This window comes from Notolepis coatsorum (genome assembly GCF_963971535.1).
Source record: "Notolepis coatsorum genome assembly, chromosome: 13".
Classification (NCBI taxonomy): domain Eukaryota; kingdom Metazoa; phylum Chordata; class Actinopteri; order Aulopiformes; family Paralepididae; genus Notolepis; species Notolepis coatsorum.
Window position 1 is genome coordinate 29,292,476 of NC_140177.1, and position 24,928 is coordinate 29,317,403.

The 24,928-nt window shown below is 45.0% G+C and overlaps 1 protein-coding gene across 1 annotated transcript; it reads left to right on the forward strand.

The window, feature by feature from the left end:
- Positions 1 to 14: 14 nt before the first annotated feature.
- ralbp1 (ralA binding protein 1) lies at positions 15 to 24,848 on the forward strand. The gene is made up of 10 exons (XM_084328033.1): positions 15 to 885; positions 2,703 to 3,023; positions 9,563 to 10,006; positions 10,473 to 10,822; positions 11,918 to 12,079; positions 14,173 to 14,304; positions 14,808 to 14,918; positions 15,500 to 15,621; positions 16,669 to 16,789; positions 22,864 to 24,848. Exons 2-10 carry the CDS (start codon positions 2,771 to 2,773, stop codon positions 23,188 to 23,190), a joined length of 2,022 nt encoding a protein of 673 aa, XP_084184159.1. The 5' UTR covers positions 15 to 885; positions 2,703 to 2,770; the 3' UTR covers positions 23,191 to 24,848.
- The last annotated feature ends 80 nt before the right edge of the window (positions 24,849 to 24,928 follow it).

Here is a 24,928-nt window from a genome sequence, read left to right on the forward strand (position 1 = left end):
CAGGGGGAACGGGAATGTTTGTCTATTTCCCTGACAGGGTGCCCCTGAGCAGCCGGTCTCCTGCTCTAATCTTAGCTTAGTGTTACCCTCGTCAGGAAGCGCATCATTTCCTGAGGAAACAAAGTTGTTATTATACCATTCTGGTCCACAGGTGTTCCAGTGCGGGCTGACCGTCTCATGCGAGCAGAGGGGGAAAGGGAGCGCTTGCACCGATGCCAATCTTCTATACCGCTGCGCACACACAACCACTCTTTGTGGTGCCAGTGGATTTCTCAAAGACTGCAGTCTGCCCCATCACTGATACTGTTCCCAATTGGCAAGCAACGGTAGTTTGCGAAGACTAATCTGCCAGACACACAATGAGACTTTGTTTGTCTTTTTATGATATTGAATCACGACCTAATTTAGCCAGAGCAGCTGTGGGATCTGAGAAAGCAAGAGCCAGTGGAGAGTGGAGCGGGAGTAATGTGTTCCAACATGTTGTGTTGACCATCAGGCTTCTGAATCCAACCAGTGTTTGGGAAGTTACGTGTGATTAGGGAAAGCGATATGGGTATTATACATTTAGATTAAAGGGACATTAACATTTTCCTTATTATAATTTATTTTAATTGTATTTCCAGCTTATCTTGTTCACTAGCCTGCAATGTGCAGCAGAAAATTGACCTCTGTTTAGAGCATCATAACTAATACCACCTTCTTCCGAACAGCCTTCTTTATGGAGGGAGGTTTCTCAACAAATGGCCAGTATTGTTGTTTTGTAGTTTAGAGACAATCCAACTAGAACTACAACTCCTACTATGCACCGGGGTTGCAGCGCAGACGCAGATGTTTATTTGGTACACAGACAGCAGGAAGCTCCGCTCTCTGAAATTGACCGAACGGGTTAGTAGTTGGTAAAAGTTTCTTGTCTTTTATGTTTTTAGAGTAAAAACGTCACTATATTTGATGCAAACTAGATCGCGCTACCTGTAACTATGAGTTTCTTTTATATTTGTTTTGTCTGTACGAAACTGAGCATGTAACAGGATGGATAGGCTTGCTAATCAGCTAGCTTTAGCCAGTTAGCAGCTAGCTAAACCAACGTTAGCATAATGTAATGGCCCCTCCATTCAGATGACAAGCAGAGAGTTTCTTAGTTATTGTTTTTCCAGTGATTGTGGCCCGACGTACACTTGTGCCTAACCATCCAGCTAACGTTAGCTAACTGTATGCGTCCGTGTTGAACACGAGATCCTCATGACTGAGGAGGACACGAGTAACGTTATGGATCATCTCCCAACATTGCAGGATGTTTGACAAATAGCCATCATCAGAAGTTTCAGCAGATAATGCAATCTTTATCTTAAACGATCTAGCACAACGGTTGTTGATGTGGCTCATCACCAGGTATCCAATGTGTCTTCTCGGCAATATAGCTAGCACTAGCTTGGATATAGCATACTACACTCCCCATTTCACTTTAGGCCTATTTATATTAACTATAAAGGGGTGTGGGTTGTCATCCTGTGAACAGCTGAGCTTGTCAAATATCCTTTGAAGGGATTAGCCGTCCATTGATTGATTGAAAACTTTATTAACATATTGCAGAATGGGTACAGTACAGCTCAATACATACAATTCTTAAGGGGTTGCAGACCAGAGAAAGACTTTCGTCTTGTTTACATCAGGGTCCCCCATTTTCAATTCATCATATCACATGAGTTTTACATTTATGAATGATTGCTGATTAATATGTAATAACCTGCCTCAACACAAGGATGGCTCACCTAACTTTTTCATTCAGTATTCAGCTTTTATCATGATTCTTTCCTGAGTTAAAATGTAAATGTCATCTATGTGTGCATTCTGTATTATCATAGACATTATTGGACAGCCAGGCCTATGGCTTTTAAGTAATCTTGATTAACCCCGTCACAGTAGTTTTACAGATATCCAAGAAGGTTCTGTTAGAAATAGAACTCCAAGGTGTATTCTTCATAAAGCATTCATCCTGAAGTCAATGTTTTATTTCCTGTGGGTTTCAGAGAATCATGTTGTGTGTGTACATATTGTTTCTATAACAGAGCCCCCCCCTGGTGGGTGTGTGTCACTGCTGCAGCTGTCATATTGATAAGATCAGGGCATTAGTCAGAGCATTGTAATGGTCTTAGACGGCCACCGAGCGGTACTAACAAAGAGTATCACTGTAGTCTCAGCAACGTGATGCAGGGGCTTCCAACAAAGGACTTCAGATGGAGGAGCTTCCAGCGCCGCCGCACACAGCGCTGCCCTGTGTTCACTGTACATGAGAATACGTGTATTGTATTAGAATATACATCATCAGGTGTACACTGGTCTAAACCAGCAGACATCCATGCTGGTGTCTGATATCAGGCCGATACCGGGGCTAAAAACATAATCATACTGGGCTAAAAAACAGATATCCATACTGGTATCTGATTCAAGGCAGATGTAAGGCTGAAACAGGGCAGTATTGGTTGAAATTGCCACAGTAGTCAAATTCAGGTCACTTGTAGCAAGTCGGTCACAAATCAAAACCTATGCAACGCTGCCCTGTGTTCATTCTACATGAGAACTCCTGTGTTTTGTGTGAACAAGCCCTTTGGGCTTCGTTCCCTCCTAGCACTGTTTATTTTTATTTTTTTTATAATGTGCTAAATAAATAAACTAAACTAAGAGCTGCTTGTGGCCCCCTGCAGGTGTGATGGAGAGGTGATGTGCCCCCCCCTCCCTCCCTGTCCAGAGAAGCGATCAGGGCGGAGCAGCCATGACGGAGTGCTTCCTGGCCCCCAGCAGCAGCCCCGTTGAGCAGCGCCGGGCGGAGCACCCGGGGGGCGTGGCCCGCACCCCCAGCTCCGAGGAGATCAGCCCCACCAAGTTCCCGGGGCTCTATCGCACCGGGGAGCCCTCGCCGCCGCATGACGGCCACCACCACCACGAGCCCCCCGACGCCTATGTCTCCGACGACGACAAGGAGCACGGCAAGAAGAAGAACAAGTTCAAGAAGAAGGAGAAGAGGAGTAGGATATACTCTGTTACTTTTATACTAGGGATACATTTATACTAGGGTTACTTTTATACTAGGGTTACATTTATACTAGGGTTACATTTATACTAGGGTTACTTTTATCTAGGGTTACATTTATACTAGGGATACATTTATACTAGGGTTACATTTATACTAGGGTTACTTTTATACTAGGGTTACTTTTATACTAGGGATACATTTATACTGGGGATACATTTATACTAGGGTTACATTTATACTAGGGTTACATTTATACTAGGGTTACATTTATACTAGGGTTACTTTTATACTAGGGATACATTTATACTAGAGATACATTTATACTAGAGATACATTTATACTAGGGATACATTTATACTAGGGATACATTTATACTAGAGATACATTTATACTAGGGATACATTTATACTAGGGTTACTTTTATACTAGGGTTACATTTATACTAGGGTTACTTTTATACTAGGGATACATTTATACTAGGGTTACTTTTATACTAGGGATACATTTATACTAGGGTTACTTATACTAGGGATACATTTATACTAGGGATACATTTATACTAGGGTTACTTTTATACTAGGGATACATTTATACTAGGGTTACTTTTATACTAGGTTTACTTTTATACTAGGGATACATTTATACTAGGGTTACTTTTATACTAGGGTTACTTTTATACTAGGGTTACTTTTATACTGGGATACATTTATACTAGAGATACATTTATACTAGGGTTACTTTTATACTAGGGATACATTTATACTAGGGTTACTTTTATACTAGGGTTACTTTTATACTAGGGATACATTTATACTAGGGATACTTTTATACTAGGGTTACTTTTATACTAGGGATACATTTATACTAGGGATACTTTTATACTGGGATACATTTATACTAGGGATACTTTTATACTGGGATACATTTATACTAGAGATACATTTATACTAGGGTTACTTTTATACTAGGGTTACTTTTATACTAGGGTTACATTTATACTGCGGATATCCATACTTGTATCTGATATTAGGTGGATACCAGTCTAAAACGGATATACATACTTGTATCTGATATCAGGTGGATACCAGTCTAAAACGGATATACATACTTGTATCTGATATTAGGTGGATACCAGTCTAAAACAGATATACATACTTGTATCTGATATCAGGTGGATACCAGTCTAAAACAGATATACATACTTGTATCTGATATCAGGTGGATACCAGTCTAAAACAGATATACATACTGGTGTCTGCTATCAGGTGGATACCGGTCTAAAACGGATAACCATTCTGGTATTTGATATTAGATGGATACGGGGATATACATATATCCATACGGGTATCTGATACCAGGCGGTATTGGTTGAATTGCCACAATAGTAAAATCCAGGTCAGCAAGTTAAATCAAAACAAACATACTTGATATAACTTGCCTTTTATACACATAGGAGGATGTTGGATTTGTACAGTGACCCTACGGCCTACGCTGATGGTCTACTCTAAGCCAAGCTTTTAGTAACAGATAGGTTGGTAAGCGGTCGATACCTTAACCCAGTGGTGCCCAACCAGTCGATCGCGATCGACAGGTAGATCGCGGGCTGATTTCAAGTAGATCTTGATTAATAAAATTCGATTTTGCTAAATCAACTCTTCCTCTCCTTGTTAACTACAACAAGCAATGCTGTTTGTTATTTAAGATGAGGTCGGACTCGGCACTGACAGATTTGTGTTCATTAGGCTGCTTTTATAAAGCCTCAAATGACTGCTTACAATATACAATTTTGGCTGGTAGCTCTCGGGCTAGGTGGTAAATAAAAAAGTAGATCTTGGTTCAAAAAAGGTTGGGCACCCCTGCCTTAACCCTTTCACTACCACACTACAGAAGGTTAACCTTTCACTACCGTCTGTAGTGAAAGGGTTAACCTTATGTTGTGTGTTAGTGAAAGTATTAACACTGATGTGGCCGTGAAAGGGTTAACCTTCTGTATTGTCACCGTGAAAGGGCTAACCCTTTGGTAGTGTGGTGGTGAAAGGGTTAATGGTATCATCAACTTGCCAGGAGTGTAATGGGTTCAGAGCCACTCAGCTGACATATTGAGTCGAGTGGTCAGATCTCTGGCTGGCAGGTAGCACACAGGGAGACACACAACAACACACAAACAAAGCTTTTAACCATTGTAAAATAATAATAATAAAAAATCATAATATTAAAAATATATAATAAAAATATATAAAAAACACCATGAGTGGAAATACGGTCAAAATATAGAGAATGCTTTTGGCTCAGGTTCAATTTTTTTTTAATACAAGACAAAACATATATGAATATAACAAAACAAAACTATATATATACATACATACACACATAAATATATATACACACATACTCATATACATGACATATACATAGACAAGTAAACAAATTTGTCCCAAATTACCCCAAGGGGATCAATAAAGGAATAGCTTAATCTTAAAACACAACTAATCAAACAAATTCACATCACATTCACATTTTTATCGGAGGCTGTATCTGGCTAACGGGTTTCAGCATTGTGTCTTCATCGGGGCATCAAAAAAGTTATAACCATCCACAACAAAATACAACAGTCCTATTGTCTTTCTGATGCTTGATTCTGCGCTCTCAGTCCAATGCGATATCTCTGAATTATTTAGTTTCTGGAACAAGGGTGGTGTATGACTATGCACTATGGTCCGTTGACATATCACATATTGGTCTGAGAGAGCAATCAAGTACATAATGACTGCCTGCAGCCGGCCAGCGTCGGCCTTGGGCCAGGTTCCCGGAGGCCTTCCGTCCAAAGCGTCGGCGTCAGCACAACCCTTACGGGAAGTTAGGTCCAGTGTGGGGATGGGCGATACCACACATCTTGGATTCAGTAAAATACCAAGTAATACCAGGGCCAGTATCGCCGATATCAGTACCAATGCTGTTAAATGTTAAAAGCTACCATTGTAGTTTCATAGAAGAGGGGTATTTCTCATAATCTGTTAAGGGAATATGCAACATTAAGGGAATATGCAACATTAAGGCTGCTGTCTTCATCAGACTGTTCCTCATGATGTGCTGGTATCTCTTTCCTTCTCTCTCTCTACCACTAACTTTATCACATGCTGTTATAGCAGAGCATTTTTAATGAGCTTAATGCACATAGTGTAGTTGACGGAGCCACGTGTGGGGCTGTCTGCCTGGGAGACCGGTCTGTGTCCATCTGCCTAGAGATCACTCGGGGAAAACGTTGCCTCAGAATGGAGAAGAGACGGGGGCTCATTTTGGTGTCGATGCTAGTATTGAGTCTCGAAACAAGACTTCAAAGAGGAAAGTATTGATACTTTGGGAATTGTTTCGCCCCCCCCTGGTGCAGTGATTGGTTGGGTATTAGTTCTCATGGAGTCGTCACACACTAAAAAAAGGAAGATTTATTTCACATCCGTAACCAGTGACCATTACAGTAATGAAACCTTTCTTCTTCCTGGAGAGGAAAGTAACCATAAGAGGTATAATTTACAAATGATTGTAAACTATTGTGAATGGCATCATGTTGGACGGGTTCCCAAAATGGGAGAACCCTTTTCCGGAACCAGACTATCACATGACTGATGCTCTCAATAGGAGATGGCCTAATGTTTGTCCTTTGGTTATACTTAAATAGCTAGCGTTAGATTGTTGACTTTTTAATTAATGTTGCTTATCCTGTCTCTGTCCCTGTACTCTGTGTAGTTTGTTGATGAAGAAAAGTCACTTGAATGTAATCTCCCCTTGAGATAATATACAGTATACAATATACAGGCTCCCGGTATTCTCTTTATAAACACAAGTTTATTGGCATAAACGGCAAAATCTTACAAATGGATCAGGTTGCTCTCAGGTCCTCTCTGTGGATCCTCTCGGTGAGCTGCCTTGCCAAAGAGCACAGATCCTCTACACAGATGCATCTATTCCCACAATATACAGCTCAGAGTTTCAATAATGTAGATTCTAAACTTACAAGACTAGAACTAGAATGCTATTGAAAGTTACATCACAACCACGTCCACAATATATGCAAAAAATAACCACAAGAATCTTGAAGATGATATTTTGCCCGTATTGTTTTTGGACACTGAGGAGGACTCTTACTAGTGCAGTGCCCGTTCGAGGCGTGGTTCTTCTGGAGCACCGGTATTACTGCTTGCAGTGTTGTTGTTGGGAGGGCCCCTCCGGAACCCGTTCAGAGCAGGCCGTTGGCCCCTGGAAGTGCTGCTTGCAGCGTTGTGGAAGAACCGCTCGTCCAATCAGCTTCACACTGGACACAGCACCCCCCCCCCCCCCCTCCCCGGGGCCTCAACTATACACCCACCGGACGCGAAAGCTGTCTGTTCGCGATGAACAGTTCTCTCTATATACGAAGGACAAGCGGAAAGACGCAGATAGAGATTCCTTCCTCTGTAGTTAGATTAGATAATTACCTCTTTTAGCATGTTTTTTTCCGTGCCTATATTTAGCTCTCTCGGGGTATGGTGGAAGAAAGGAAGAGATGGACAGTTTCAGGACAACACCCAGTTCCCAGCCAAGGTGTGTCTCAGGCAGCTGTGATACACACATACACAGGCCCTGTCCATGTTGTATTCTGGAGATCAAAACTGGGCCACTGACACCAGTTGGTTCTGTTTGCTATGTGAAAAATATTACAACCCCCATAGCCTGCTCTGTACAAGCCCTGCAAGGTGCAGTAGAAACTCTGTACAAGCCGTGCAAGGTGCAGTTGAACTCTGTACAAGCCCTGCAAGGTGCAGTAGAAACTCTGTACAAGCCGTGCAAGGTGCAGTTGAACTCTGTACAAGCCCTGCAAGGTGCAGTTGAACTCTGTACAAGCCCTGCAAGGTGCAGTTGAACTCTGTACAAGCCGTGCAAGGTGCAGTTGAACTCTGTACAAGCCCTGCAAGGTGCAGTAGAAACTCTGTACAAGCCCTGCAAGGTGCAGTAGAAACTCTGTACAAGCCGTGCAAGGTGCAGTTGAACTCTGTACAAGCCCTGCAAGGTGCAGTTGAACTCTGTACAAGCCGTGCAAGGTGCAGTTGAACTCTGTACAAGCCCTGCAAGGTGCAGTAGAAACTCTGTACAAGCCCTGCAAGGTGCAGTTGAACTCTGTACACGCCCTGCAAGGTGCAGTAGAAACTCTGTACAAGCCCTGCAAGGTGCAGTTGAACTCTGTACACGCCCTGCAAGGTTGAATGTTTACAATATTTTCCTCAATCTGATGTGTGATTGCATTTGCAGGTGACTGGCCATGCAAAAATTAAGTGACCAGCAGGTCACTTCAATTGGGGAAACCCATTAGGACCCCTCATTTTGGCATGACGGGTCACCTGGAAATGCAGTCATGTGTCAAGATTGCGTAACGCAGTTTGAGGAAAAGATGATGAACATTGCACTTTACAAACGGTCGTGAATATTGCAACTTGGCGCCACCGGCCCGACCAAGGTAGTGTCATAACAAAGCCAAGACAGTCATTTCACGTCTTTACATTGCGTCGCGCCCAATTGGTGAGCATTTGTTTTCTGGCCTATGGTATTTTCATCCAACCTCGTCCTATGCAGTTGAGCGCAGTAGAGTTGGTTCTACCAGATACCTCGTCCTATGCAGTTGAGCGCACTAGAGTTGGTTCTACCAGATACCTTGTCCTATGCGGTTGAGCGCAGTAGAGTTGGTTCTTTATTTTTTTTTATTTATTTTTTTTTACTTTATCTTTTCCCCCCTTTCTTTTTCCATTTTTCTCCCATCCCAATGTTAGTCGTTATGCCAATTCCCAATCCCCTACCTGGTCGTTGCGTGCTCTGTCCCCTACCGTCGGTCTGGGAGGGCGGAGACTATCACATGCTTCCTCCGACACATGTGTAGCCAATCACCACTTATTTTCACCTGGCAGCATGGACTCTCACTGGGGGAGACGGGGAGTGTAACGTGTGGAGGACACTACCTCCCCCAGGATCCGACCTCGCTGTGCAGGCGCCCCGACCGATCTGTAGGAGTCGCTGTTTTACAACGACCACCCTCGCCGGGTTTTCCCACCCTCTAACACTGCCAATTGTGTTAGTATGGACGGTCGGCCAACCCGGAAGCACCACAGCTGGATTCGATCCCACTGTCTCTGTGGTGGTGGGCAGACGCTCAGACCGCTGCGCCACCCGGCCGCCCTAGTAGAGTTGGTTCTACCTCGTCCTATGCGGTTGAGCGCAGTAGAGTTGGTTCTACCTCGTCCTATGCGGTTGAGCGCTGTGGAGGTTGGGTAAACCAGGTGCAGTGGGAATTGTGCTAAATTGGTGACTGACCTCTTTTTTCCTAGTCCCCGCTCTCCCCCTCCTCTTCTCTCTCCTCTCTCCATCTCTCTTCCTGCCTCAGTCCCACTTCTGTCACAGGTCTGCTGTAGGCAGAGTGTAAGGAAACGAGGGAGCACTTCCCTATATTTCTAACCCTCTCTGCTTCCTCTTTCTCTTCCCTTTCTCTCTCTCTCTCTCTCCCCTCAGCGGAGGGCTATGCCGCGTTCCAGGAGGACAGCTCGGCAGACGAGGCGGAGAGCCCGTCCAAGATGAAGCGCTCCAAGGGCATCCACGTCTTCAAGAAGCCCAGCTTCTCCAAGAAGAAGGAGAAGGACTTCAAGGTGAAGGAGAAGGGACCCAAGGAGGACAAGGTCAAGGACAAGGACAAGAAGTCCAAGGACCTGACGGCCGCCGACGTGGTCAAGCAGTGGAAGGAGAAGAAGAAGAAGAAGAAGCCTGTGACCGAGGCGGAGCCGGTGCCGGTGGTGGAGGCGGTCCCCACGTTCAGGCCCGTGTTCGGGGCCCCGCTGGCCGAGGCGGTCAAGAGGACGGCACTCTACGACGGCATCCAGCTGCCCGCCGTGTTCAGAGAGTGCGTGGACTACATCGAGAGCTACGGCATGAAGTGCGAGGGCATCTATCGCGTCTCAGGTATGGAAACCTCCCTAGAGGTGCACGTGCACACACACACACACACACACACACAGAGAGAAAAAGACACTAGTATGAATCATCCCGACAGTGGTCGTCTGGTAATCCGGAGGTTCCCGCTTCGATTCCCGCTCCTCCTGGGCAGCGTGTCGAAGTGTCCTTGAGCAAGACACTTAACCCCTAACTGCTCCCGATGAGCAGGTCGGCACCTCGCATGGTTGCCGCCTGTGTGTGAGTGAATGGGTAAAAAATGTGAGGAGCTAATTGTAAAGGGCTTTGGATAAAAGCTGTTATATAAATGCACCATTTACCATTTAATATATCATTTCTCCAGTTCACTATCGGTAGCACCAAGGCACCTAATTCCTTACTTGCTTTGTTCACATTCCCCCTCCTCCTCCTCCTCCCCCTCCTCCTCCTCCTCCTCCTCCCCCTCCTCCTCCTCCTCCTCCTCCTCCTCTCTCAGGTATGAAGTCCAAGGTGGACGAGCTGAAGGCGGCCTACGACCGCGAGGAGTGCCCGTGCCTGGAGGAGTACGACCCCCACACGGTGGCCAGCCTGCTGAAGCAGTACCTGCGCGAGCTGCCCGACAACGTGGTGGGCCGCGAGCTGGCCCAGAGGTTCGAGGACGCCTGTGGCCGGCAGGCGGAGCCGGAGAAGGTGCTGGAGTTCCAGCGGCTGCTGAGCGAGGTGCCTCCCGCCAGCCGCCTGCTGCTCTCCTGGCTCATCACGCACATGGACCACGTCATCACCCGGGAGACGGACACCAAGATGAACATCCAGAACATCTCCATCGTCCTCAACCCCACCGTGCAGGTCAGAGAGGAGGAGGTGGAGAGGTGGGGAGGGAGGGAGGAGGGGAGGAGGGAGGAGGAGAGGTGGAGGAGAAGAGGGTAGGAGGAGGGGGGAGAGGTGGGGAGGGAGAGGTGGAGGAGGAGAGGGAGGGAGGAAGGAGGGGAGGGAGGAGGAGGGGGGAGAGGTGGAGGAGGAGATAGAGAGATGGGCTGAATAGATGGAATTGGGGAAGATTTTAAAGCAAAAATAATGACACAAAAAAGCCTCATCTCATCATGTTAGCCATGTTATCTTGCATAATTCTCTGCTGTTCAACCATCTCTGCTGGCTTGTCTGTGAGACACCCTGGAACTCCCATTGACGGCAGTACAGTTCAGAAGTATCTCTAAAATCCAATCTAAACACCATCGAGAGACTTGTTGATTTGTTTTACACAATGTAACGGTAATAGTTTCATCACATACATTTTGTGGTCATAACTTCATGTGGAGAGAAGAAGCGGGCAATGAATCACTACACAATATGGACGACACGGTTGTCAAAGTGATAAATCAGTTGCTGGAGCGTGTTGTTGGTGTCTTCTTGCGGCATCGGGACCCGTTGGTTAAGTCGCCTCAGATTTCCAGAGCGTTTTCCATTTTCAATCTGTGGTGCCACTGAGGCGTGTGTTTGCCTAGAGGGCTCGACTACCAAATGAGATGTATGTTGTTTTGTGGTTTGGCCTTCCTTTTCGGTGGTGACAGGTAAGACAGGTAAAGAAATGTGTGTGACGGGAACAAAATTAGCTAGAAGGGTAAACCACACATCAAACAAAGGGTTGCCAGGACTCCGACGCGGGGATATTTAAAATAGGCAAAGATTTCCTCCATATCCCATAGCAACAGCTCCGCCCTCAGAAAAAGACCTCTCATTGGATCAAGCAGTCCATTCATTGGTGAAACCATGTCCCACTTTAGAGGAACGAGCGTGTTCCCCGTGGGGACGTCTCTGCCCCACTTAGTGGAGCCAACGGCAGCAGTGTGGCCTCAGAGGAGAGCTGCGCTGAATCTGCACTCTGACGGATTCTTCTCATTCCCAGTCTCTCTCTCTCTCTCTCTCTCTCTCTCCCTCGTCCAGATCGGGAACCGCGTGCTGTACGTGTTCTTCACCCACGCCCGGGAGCTGTTTGGGGAGGTGGTGCTGAAGCCCGCGGTGCGGCCGCTCCGCTGGTCCAACATGGCCACCATGCCGGCACTGCCCGAGACCCAGGAGAGCGTCAAGGAGGAGATCCGCAGACAGGTGGGTTCACTGTGTGGTTAGACAGGTTCACTGTGTGGTTAGACGGGTTCACTGTGTGGTTAGACAGGTGGGTTCACTGTGTGGTTAGACAGGTGGGTTCACTGTGTGGTTAGACAGGTTCACTGTGTGGTTAGACAGGTTCACTGTGTGGTTAGACAGGTTCACTGTGTGGTTAGACAGGTTCACTGTGTGGTTAGACAGGTTCACTGTGTGGTTAGACAGGTTCACTGTGTGGTTAGACAGGTGGGTTCACTGTGTGGTTAGACAGGTTCACTGTGTGGTTAGACAGGTGGGTTCACTGTGTGGTTAGACAGGTTCACTGTGTGGTTAGACAGGTGGGTTCACTGTGTGGTTAGACAGGTTCACTGTGTGGTTAAACAGGTGGGTTCACTGTGTGGTTAGACAGGTTCACTGTGTGGTTAGACAGGTTCACTGTGTGGTTAGATAGGTTCACTGTGTGGTTACTGGTTAGACAGGTTCACTGTGTGGTTAGACAGGTTCACTGTGTGGTTAGACGGGTTCACTGTGTGGTTAGACAGGTGGGTTCACTGTGTGGTTAGACAGGTTCACTGTGTGGTTAGACAGGTGGGTTCACTGTGTGGTTAGACAGGTGGGTTCACTGTGTGGTTAGACAGGTGGGTTCACTGTGTGGTTAGACAGGTTCACTGTGTGGTTAGACAGGTTCACTGTGTGGTTAGACAGGTGGGTTCACTGTGTGGTTAGACAGGTGGGTTCACTGTGTGGTTAGACAGGTGGGTTCACTGTGTGGTTAGACAGGTGGGTTCACTGTGTGGTTAGACAGGTGGGTTCACTGTGTGGTTAGACAGGTTCACTGTGTGGTTAGACAGGTGGGTTCACTGTGTGGTTAGACAGGTTCACTGTGTGGTTAGACAGGTTCACTGTGCTGTTAGACAGGTGGGTTCACTGTGTGGTTAGACAGGTTCACTGTGTGGTTAGACAGGTGGGTTCACTGTGTGGTTAGACAGGTGGGTTCACTGTGTGGTTAGACAGGTGGGTTCACTGTGTGGTTAGACAGGTTCACTGTGTGGTTAGACGGGTTCACTGTGTGGTTAGACAGGTTCACTGTGTGGTTAGACAGGTTCACTGTGTGGTTAGACGGGTTCACTGTGTGGTTAGACAGGTGGGTTCACTGTGTGGTTAGACAGGTTCACTGTGTGGTTAGACAGGTTCACTGTGCTGTTAGACAGGTGGGTTCACTGTGTGGTTAGACAGGTGGGTTCACTGTGTGGTTAGACAGGTTCACTGTGTGGTTAGACAGGTTCACTGTGCTGTTAGACAGGTGGGTTCACTGTGTGGTTAGACAGGTGGGTTCACTGTGTGGTTAGACAGGTTCACTGTGCTGTTAGACAGGTGGGTTCACTGTGTGGTTAGACAGGTGGGTTCACTGTGTGGTTAGACAGGTTCACTGTGTGGTTAGACAGGTTCACTGTGCTGTTAGACAGGTGGGTTCACTGTGTGGTTAGACAGGTGGGTTCACTGTGTGGTTAGACAGGTTCACTGTGCTGTTAGACAGGTGGGTTCACTGTGTGGTTAGACGGATATATCCGTTTGCCGACATAGAATGTTGGCATAAAAAGTTAAAGATCTATCCGCAGCAGTGGCTCAGGAGGTAGTGGTCATCTGATAATCGGAAGGTTCCCGGTTAGATTCCGGCTGCTCCTGGCAGCATGTCGAAGTGTCCTTGAGCAAGACACTTAACCCCGGGCCCTAACTGTGAGTGAATGGGTGAATGTGAGGCATAAGTTGTAAAACGCTTTGGATAAAAAGCGCTATATAAATGCAGTCCATCTACCATTCAGTCCAAAGATATCTGTATCGGCCTTTAAAAACGTATGCCAGTCGTTCCCAAGTTCACAGACCAGTGAATGTCGGAAACACACAGACATTCCGTTCACCATGTTTTTTGTTTTGTTTTGCCCGGAGCGATGTAGCAGAATCCGGTTGGATAAGATCCTTGTGTTCATTCATAGTAGTAACATGACATTCTTGTTCTCATTCCCCCTGTGACATCTTTCTTTCACTTCCTGACCATGTGGCGGTGTGTTGTTGTTGTGGTGGTGGTGGTGTCCTAGGAGTTCCTGCTGAACTGCCTGCACAAGGACCTCCAGGCGGGGGTGAAGGACTTGTCCAAAGAGGAGCGTCTGTGGGAGGTGCAGCGCATCCTGACCGCTCTCAAGCGCAAGCTGAGGGAGGCCAAGCGCCAGGCAAGTGCAGGTTTCAGGTTCTGTTTTATTGGTCGCATATAAGCTACATGTTCATTACAGTGAAACACTTGGTTCTGTATGAGCCTCCTGAGATTGTGCTTCATACAGTAAACAGTTAAAAGAATAAAGACCAAACACTATACAAAATATACAAACTAAAGTACAAAATGCAAAAATTAGGTGGAGATTTAGTGCAAATATTTTTGTAATAAATTGATAAGATATGGTATAGTGTTAGTGTTAAAAAGTGTCTAAAGTGAATGTTAAAGGTGAGTGTTTAAAGTGAGTATGTGGATGTGTGTGCAAGCTGCGTCCAGAGCAGTCTAGTTGACCTATCTCGAGCCCCGACGGGGGGGGGGGGGGGGGGGCTTGAAATAGATGGAACCCACATCATTGCATCATCAAATGCACCATTTACATCATTGCTAAAGCGATGATAATAACAGTGTGTAACCTGGGGGGAAGTGTGTTGTCTGACCGCCGCCTTGCATCTGGTCCGTCAGGAGTGTGAGAGTAAGATAGCGCAGGAGATCGCCAGCTTGTCCAAGGAAGACGTGTCGAAGGAGGAGATGACCGAGAACGAGGAGGAGGTGATCAACATTCTACTGGCACAGGTGAGACGCTCGCCTACACTGCGTCCGTGGTGCTGTGGGTCAGCGGGTAGAGGTTCGATTCCCACCGGCCAACCATACTAAAAATATAGTAGACTTTATTGTCATTATTCTCTTTCATACAACGAGATTAGGGACTCTTAACTTAACGTGCAGGTTCACACAAGTAATAAAAAATAAACATAATATCACAATACTATACAAATGTCACAATACTGTACAAGTATCACGATACTATAAAAGTATCACAATACTGTGTACAAGTATCACGATACTATAAAAGTATCACAATACTATACAAATATCACAATACTATACAAGTCACAATCCGATACAATACAGAATATACAACAATACAACAATCACAGTGTCAGACAGTAATGGGTAGATAATTTATATTTTGTACAGTGTGGGGCTTAGTGCATAGCAGAGTTCAAGGTGGTGATGACTGAGTTAAAAATGTTTCAACTTAAAGGCACTGTTGTTAACGCCGTCCAATCCTCACGTTGTCATGCGTTCAAACCCTCCTCTCTCCCTGGTTCCATGTACAACCCACTGAGGTTAAATAATTTCCCCATCGCCAGGAGAACGAGATCTTGACTGAGCAGGAGGAGCTGATTTCCCTGGAGCAGGTGTTGCGTAGACAGATCGCCACAGAGAAGGAGGAAATCGAGAGGTTGCGGGCGGAGATCGCAGACATACAGAGGTCAGAGACAGTCTCGTACACACTGCAGGAAGCTCTATTAGTGGATCATAAGACTATTAGTGGAGGGACTGGTGTGAACAGTTTTGAGATGTAATGATGCCGTAATTGGAAGAATGGCATTTCTGTTGTTGCTGTGATCAATCATTAATTCATGGTGTTGAGAGGTATAACCAAGTGCAATGCACTTCTATTTTAGATCACTGAGTAATTATCAGAACCATAGTCATATTATGCCATTGTCATAATTATTGCCCTGTATCAGGGTAGGTAGATAGTGTGATACATTCAGCAAGGTTACAAAAAATTGGTCAGCTGTTTCAATAGCTAGAGACCAATCAATTAAATCACAGGAACCTTAGTTCCCTGCAATACATCCAACATTATTAACCAATGGGGTGATATGTTCTAATATGATGTATATACCAATAATATATACCAATAATAATGTCAACATAACTCTGTACGATAGCATGTACAATAGTGCTGTATATATCATATATACATATATTTATATTTACCACATATATATATATAATATATATATATATCTCCATCCATATCTGTCTGAATATACCTGCATATAATTCTTCTATATACCTACTTATACACCTGCATATAACTGTATGATAGCATGTACAATAACGCTGTATATACTGTATATATCTATCCACATCTGCCTGTACATACTTGCATAATTATAGTCCTTTTTACATATCTGTAGATACTATATCTATATCTGTACATTACCCTTACCTACTCTTACTAGTTACACTGCTGGCCAGTATGACTTACTACCATAGTGTCTTTATATACCTGTATCACTGTACATATTAATACTACAACTCTGTACATACACCTGATTACCACTATACTCAGTAGTACTAATTTATATATTTTATACCCAGTTAAATCACCTGTACATTATATATTACTATTACACTTTACTGCTACATTTGCACTGCATTGTACTGTACTTGTGCTGTATGATGACGACACATTTGAATGTAGTCTAATGTCAACATGTAAATCCCTGGCGTTGCTCCCCAGTCGGCAGCAGGGCCGCAGTGAGACGGAGGAGTACTCCTCGGACAGCGAGAGTGAGAGTGAGGACGAGGAGGAGCTGCAGATGATCTTAGAAGACCTACAGAAACAGAACGAGGAACTGGAGGTGAGGCAGACACCAGCTGCTACCCGTTACCTAGTTACTAGGGATGCTCGATATTATCGGCCTACCTATATTATCGGCCGATATCGGCATTAAAATGTGATATCGGAAAATATCTGTATCTGTTTTAAAAAAATTAAAAATGTTTACATTTCTATAACCTTTATTTACCCAGGTAAGCAAGTAAGAACAAATTCTGATTTTATTTATTGTCAAAAGTATGCATAATGTTGTGTTAATTCCACAACAAGAGATATGTAATGTTAACACTTTGATCGCCGGGGTTAAATTCATAATTTACCATCCCTCGCCAGCCCTATTTAACATGGAGAAGTTCCCCTTCTTTGCAGGGCTATAACTTTTTAAATTGTATTGCTCAATTGACATTACTATGGCCCATTCAATGTCCTATATCTATTGTTCAGTGTGTAGCAACGTTATACTTTTTCATTCACATATTCATACTAAAATACGGTCTAAAGTATAAGTATGTTTTTATCGTTTTCTGCAGCTTTCTCCAGAACTTGATTTATAGCCCTAAATGCATTATATTGATGATCAAATACAGTTTGGTAGGAATCTGTGCGAGATAAAAAATTTCAACTGGACGTGGTTCTAGGAGTTACTACGTATGATCTGATGTTGACCGGATGGGCGGGGGGTCGTTTATAATTCCGTGGGCAACGTTATATCATTCATCTAGTGTGGGTGATATGATCATCAGAGCAGTTAGTATCGAAGACATTAACAAATAACGCTGAAACTCACCGTAGCTTCCTCTCGCCGTTGGGAGATGAGCGTGGAACAGAATTTTTTCTATTATGGGATGTCGAAATATCCGATCCATTTCCAGGTTGTATAATAGTATATACGTCCAAATCATGTTGTTTATCGAGTTATTGGTAACGGATCACTATCCATTGTGTCGAGCTCGAGTCCCGGGACCTATAGCGAGTGGTCGGACCAAATTGAAATGAGCACCAGCTTCCACTTCCTGTTTCTCCCCTGGGCGATCCGCCGATCCGCCACCAGATGGCGCTCTTGAACCGTTGTAGAGTTGAGAGGGACTCAACAGTACATCTCATGTCTCCGGGGGAGAAATATGATTTCGATCACAGATTTTTGAAATATTGATATCAAAGACGCTGTCCAGCGTCTTCGGCAGAATGAGCATGGCGGGGAAAGACGTGTTTCAGCGTCAACGGCGATTAAAGTGTTAATTACCTGAAATTATTCCATTTTTCGGGGGGGGGGGGGGGAACCCTGCATATATCGGTTGATATCGGTATCGGGAATTAAGAGTTGGACAATATCGGTATATCGGTATCGGTAAAAAAGCCAATATCGAGCATCCCTACTAGTTACCCATTTACCTGTTACCTAGTTGACTGTTACCTAGTTACCCGTTACCTAGTTACCTGTTGGGTTCCCATGGTCATGAAAATCCTGGGGAAAGTTATGGAATTTGAAAGTGTGTTTTCTGCTGGGTATTTATTTTTTTGCGGGGGGGGGTGTATTATTTTATCTCTCAGCTTTCGGGAGATGAAATTATATTAAATATATGAAATGTTTTTGTATTCAAGTCGTTTTTTTGCGGGGCTACCGGGAGCTTGGTGCACAAGTGGTATTAAAAACGTCTTAAAAGGTATTTTAAGTTTAACTTGTTGAAACCTGCAGATACCCTGGTTTTGGAACCTGTGAATGTTTGGCAAAAGTCTGTTATTGCAGGTATAATTATTTCTGCAAATGTTCAAATACAATAGTTATAAGGCAAAAGTAGGTCAGAGAGACTGGTGTTTCTTGGACAGTTCCCACCTCTTAAGCCAATCAATCAATATCTGAAATAATATTCTTACTGTCTTTTACTATTATGTGCTTTGCTACTATGTGTCTATACTACTATCTACTATAACTGTACTTATACTACTACGCTAATATGTTTATACTACTATGTACTCAAGAGTCTAGCACTCAAGTTCGACACTATTTGACACTTTCCCTTAGCTGCCAGAGTTGTCTCCTTCCTGCTGACTTGTTGTACACAACTTGTAAGTCGCTTTGGATAAAAGTGTCGGCTAAAGGACTAAGTGTACCCTGCAGACACTGCAGAAATATGGCCATGGAAATTTAGTATGAAGTTGTGAGAAGGTTTTAGAATTGAATGGGTGTGAAATGTGTGTGAACCCTGCTGTTGCTTGCTTTTTTTGTCATCAGAAGGGTTTTGAGAGGATTTTTTAGACTGACAGAAGGGTTGAAAGATATATTTACACTATGAATGCTGTCAAAGACGAACTAGTTCTGAATAGTGCCTGGTAACGATACTTACCTTCTTTCTATTTATTTTTTTTACTATCGATTTAAAGGTGTCGAAAGGTATCAAAGCTTGAAAATGTCTACATTCTTGCAATTGGATTTCTGGTTTTCTAAGATATTCCTTTATTGATCCCCTTGGGGAAATTTGGGCGTCATAGCAAATGGCTGCATTTATATAGCGCTTTTATCCAAAGCGCTTTACAATTTGTTCGTCACATTTTACCCGTTCACTCACACATACCACACGCCAATGGCAGAGGCAACCATGCAAGGTGCCAACCTGCACATCGGGAGCAATTAGGGGTTAAGTGTCTTGCTCAAGGACACTTTGACACGCTGCCCGGGAGGAGTGGGAATCGAACCGGGAACCTCCGGATTACCAGACGGCTGCTCTACCTCCTGAGCCACTTTCGCCCCATGCAGCATGGGGGAGGGGATGCATAGGTATGGGAGGGTAATGGAAGAAAGACATGAATATAGGCAATCAAATTAGATCTGAATATAAAGATATGAGAAGAAATAAACAGTGTAAACTATATAATTAACTCTGAATATAAAAACGAGAAGTCTGGACATTTGTGGACATTTCTAGTGAGGAAATCAATTTAGCATGGGTTGATTCTGTTAAGCAAATCACTGAATAAAAATGTCACAGTAGATAAATTACTCCAGTGACTGTCTTGACTTTGTCACCCAGGTCCAGTCCTATAACGCGGCTCACTGTCTTGTTTTGTCTTTGTCACCCAGGCCTAGTCCAGTCCTATAACACAGCTCACTGTTTACTTTGTCACCCAGGTCTAGTCCTATAACGCAGCTCACTGTTTACTTTGTCACCCAGGTCTAGTCCTATAACGCAGCTCACTGTTTACTTTGTCACCCAGGCCTAGTCCTATAACGCAGCTCACTGTTGACTTTGTCACCCAGGTCTAGTCCTATAACGCAGCTCACTGTTTACTTTGTCACCCAGGTCTAGTCCTATAACGCAGCTCACTGTTTACTTTGTCACCCAGGTCTAGTCCTATAACGCAGCTCACTGTTGACTTTGTCACCCAGGTCTAGTCCTATAACGCAGCTCACTGTTGACTTTGTCACCCAGGTCTAGTCCTATAACGCAGCTCACTGTTGACTTTGTCACCCAGGTCTAGTCCTATAACGCAGCTCACTGTTGACTTTGTCACCCAGGTCTAGTCCTATAACGCAGCTCACTGTTGACTTTGTCACCCAGGTCTAGTCCTATAACGCAGCTCACTGTTGACTTTGTCACCCAGGTCTAGTCCTATAACGCAGCTCACTGTTGACTTTGTCACCCAGGTCTAGTCCTATAATGCAGCTCACTGTTGACTTTGTCACCCAGGCAGGGGGCAAATTTAGAGCCCGCCACCCGCCATTGACGCTCAGTTTTTACGTTTGGCGCCTCCCACTGAGAGGTCTGCCCGGCGTGTAATCAATCAATCAAGCGCAGCTCCAGTCATAATATCGATGGCTCCGGCAGTTAGCAACATTCGGTTCGTATGATACTCTTATTTTGAAAAAAAACGTGGCAACGAGTCATATCCGCCCAGCCCTGCAGCGGGATACTATTGGCTTCTGCTCGTATCAACACAGAGGCAGTCTGCTCTAGTCTAGAGCGGACCTCCATGAGCTACCGTTACTGTTTAAACAATGACCCAGTCAACTATTCACTTTTAGTTTAATACATGACGAGGCATTGTCTAACGGTATCTAGCTGGCTAGCTACTGATAGCTGCTGATATCAACAAATGCTCCAGCAATAGTCGACTCGAGTGCATAATACCTCCGTTCCCTCGTTAGCTAGCTCACGTTAGCTAGCTCACGTTAGCTAGCTCACGTTAGATCTATATGTCCCAGTAAACTAAATTGTCTTAACGTTATCTAGCGGGCTAGCAGTAGCTACAGATAGCTCCTGATATCAATGTCTTATAACATTGATTCAATGCGTATTCTAGCTGAGGGCATGTTGAATGTGATTTGACCAAAGAAACGTAACATTATACCAATAGGGTCCAGCTGCAGCGCCGGAGAATCCTTGCATGCTGAATGTAGGGTCTAGCTGAATATAGGGTCTAGCTGCAGCGCCGGAGAATCCTTGCTGGAGTTGGAGGCTACTCAAGTATACACACAGACAGTGGAGCTGTTTGCAGATAGCGAGCATTTTGACTTATTGCGTGGTGGCGATGTCTCGCAGATAATACAACTACAAGTATGATTATATAATATATATTTTATTAAAAAAAAATTATATAAAATATATATTTTTTTTAATCAAAAAGAATTTGGCAGGTAAGAAATATGCTTGGCGGGTAGATTCTTCCCATCTACCCGCCACTGGCCGGTGAGTCAAAAAGTTAATTTCGTGCCCTGCACCCAGGTCTAGTCCTATAACGCAGCTCACTGTTGACTTTGTCACCCAGGTCTAGTCCTATAACGCAGCTCACTGTCTTCACTTTGTCACCCAGGTCTAGTCCTATAACGCAGCTCACTGTCTTGACTTTGTCACCCAGGTCTAGTCCTATAACGCAGCTCACTGTCTTGACTTTGTCACCCAGGTCTAGTCCTATAACGCAGCTCACTGTCTTGACTTTGTCACCCAGGTCTAGTCCTATAACGCAGCTCACTGTCTTGACTTTGTCACCCAGGTCTAGTCCTATAACGCAGCTCACTGTCTTGACTTTGTCACCCAGGTCTAGTCCTATAACGCAGCTCACTGTTGACTTTGTCACCCAGGTCTAGTCCTATAACGCAGCTCACTGTCTTGACTTTGTCACCCAGGTCTAGTCCTATAACGCAGCTCACTGTTGACTTTGTCACCCAGGTCTAGTCCTATAACGCAGCTCACTGTCTTCACTTTGTCACCCAGGTCTAGTCCTATAACGCAGCTCACTGTCTTCACTTTGTCACCCAGGTCTAGTCCTATAACGCAGCTCACTGTCTTGACTTTGTCACCCAGGTCTAGTCCTATAACGCAGCTCACTGTCTTCACTTTGTCACCCAGGTCTAGTCCTATAACGCAGCTCACTGTCTTCACTTTGTCACCCAGGTCTAGTCCTATAACGCAGCTCACTGTCTTCACTTTGTCACCCAGGTCTAGTCCTATAACGCAGCTCACTGTCTTGACTTTGTCACCCAGGTCTAGTCCTATAACGCAGCTCACTGTCTTGACTTTGTCACCCAGGTCTAGTCCTATAACGCAGCTCACTGTCTTCACTTTGTCACCCAGGTCTAGTCCTATAACGCAGCTCACTGTCTTCACTTTGTCACCCAGGTCTAGTCCTATAACGTGGCTCACTGTTGACTGTCACCCAGGTCTAGTCCTATAACGCAGCTCACTGTCTTGTCTTTGTCACCCAGGTCTAGTCCTATAACGTGGCTCACTGTCTTCACTTTGTCACCCAGGTCTAGTCCTATAACGTGGCTCACTGTCTTGACTTTGTCACCCAGGTCTAGTCCTATAACGTGGCTCACTGTCTTCACTTTGTCACCCAGGTCTAGTCCTATAACGCAGCTCACTGTCTTCACTTTGTCACCCAGGTCTAGTCATATAACGTGGCTCACTGTTGACTGTCACCCAGGTCTAGTCCTATAACGTGGCTCACTGTTGACTTTGTCACCCAGGTCTAGTCCTATAACGTGGCTCACTGTTGACTGTCACCCAGGTCTAGTCCTATAACGTGGCTCACTGTTGACTGTCACCCAGGTCTAGTCCTATAACGTGGCCCACTGTCTTGTCTTTGTCGTCCCCGCAGAACAAGAACACCCACCTGAACCAGGCCATCCACGAGGAGCAGGAAGCTATCCTGGAGCTTCGCGTCCAGCTCCGCCTCCTACAGAGCCACAAGCTGCAGCAGGAGCTGACCGTCCAGCCCCCCCCGGCCGAGCAGGCCCCGCCCGCACAGCCCAGCCCGGAGGCCCACGGCGACGAGCAAACCAAGCGCTCCGTCGCCGCCGTCGCCACAGCTACTACCGCTGCGGTGGCGACCGGCACGGACCCTGCGGCCGTGGTCAACGGCAAGGCCGCGAAGGATCCCTCGAAACCCTCGCCGAGCAAAGACAAGAGAGAGACCAACTTGTGAGGCGTCGTCTCAAGTCTCCGCCTGGCCGCCCTGTACTGCTATACATCTCCTATCACTGGTCAACTGTCCTGCAGGGTCACTCTCGTCGCCGCCCCCCTCCAGGGCTTTTGCATTGCGCTATCATTGAGCACACACACACACACACACACACACGCGTGTGTGAGGGCAGAGACATTTTAATACCATATGTGTTTTCTGTCAATTAGCCAACGTGGAGGAATTTATCATTCTACCGTTGGCACGATGTCCGTCTCGGCACTAATCCAGTGCTCCGCTTTTCCATTCTCTCTGCGACACATTGTAATAAATGTAGGGACTGCGTGTCGTCACCGCAGTGGACTAACGCTCACTGAGACATCCACGTGCCCGTGTGTGTAGGAAGGGGTTAGACGAGAGGGGATTAAGGAGTTGGTAAGGAGAGAGGTTGGCACCTTACATATGCATGCAAAAGAAAACACGCTTTTCAGACGCGCACGCAATTATTCATGATGGAGAAGTGGGTAGAGACGAGCGTAGTCGGGCGCCAGTCTGATCTCATCGAGTCAGGGGCACTGGGCACTGAAAAACGACCCCCTGGCGCAGACCGGTTTTGTGACGGACTACTCCAAACCGCGGGCCACCGACCGTATTTTGACCAATCACTGATGGTGTGTTTTCTGCCAAACATAGAAATTACTTTTTTTCTTTTCTTTTTGGTTGTCGGGGCTTAAAAAGAATTCAACTCTATTCCTAATGGTTCAATTCATCCCCATACCTATAGTCTCAAAATAGAAACACATGTTTTGATTGCAACCACTGTGCCATAGCTTAAGCTGCAAGACTGGACGACCCCCCCCCCCCCACCCCCAGAGAACCACTACTACAAAAGCTCTTTGAGTTATGAAGAATTTTACGATCGGTCTATATATTATATATTTAAGTAGTATTCTGGAGGACATGGAAGACTATTCAAGTAAATATATAGATTTTAAATTACATGCCATTTAGTAATATATATGTATATGAATATATTGTAGATGCTTTCGTTGTTTGAACTACAAATGCACATAAACGCGTTAGCGGCGGAGTGCCGCGCGCGACTGACCAGTGAATGAATGGCATACGAGTATCATGGTACACATTCAGTCATCTTTGCATCTCTTAAATCAAGGGAGTCATTCTTTAATGGCATCGGTTACAAGTGAGTGTGAAAGTCGAGATTCAAAGTCAATCATTTCAGAATGCCTAGTCTATATGACTATTATTAAAAGAAAAAGTGCTGTTTCACGATCATCGTTCAATCTTTGTGATATGTACAGCAAAGGCACAGCCTACTTACTGTTCATGTACATTATTGTAAAATTGAAAACATGTATTTTGAGCTCTTATTGTTTTGTCATATGTTCTTTTTTTCTTTTCTTTTTTATCGTTAATGATCTTTACGGAGTATTCTAGAATGACTGCCCAACTGCGTTGGACGTGGGTGAAATCGAAGCAATCTGTTTGGACTCATGATTCGAAATGTCAGTTTTATTAATTAATCTCCTGTGATTGAAACAGATTAATGCTAGATTGGCCTCATAAAAGCTTTCTTCTCATAAGATTATTTTCATATTGTTCAAGACTTTTGTAGCTTATTGTTGCAGACAGAATAATGCTGTGAAGAATAAAAGTGTCAATCTGAAGAATTAATCATCTGGTTCCATGTTTAGACATTGGGCTATCGGTGTGTCATTGTATCCTATCGAGGTTCACTGAA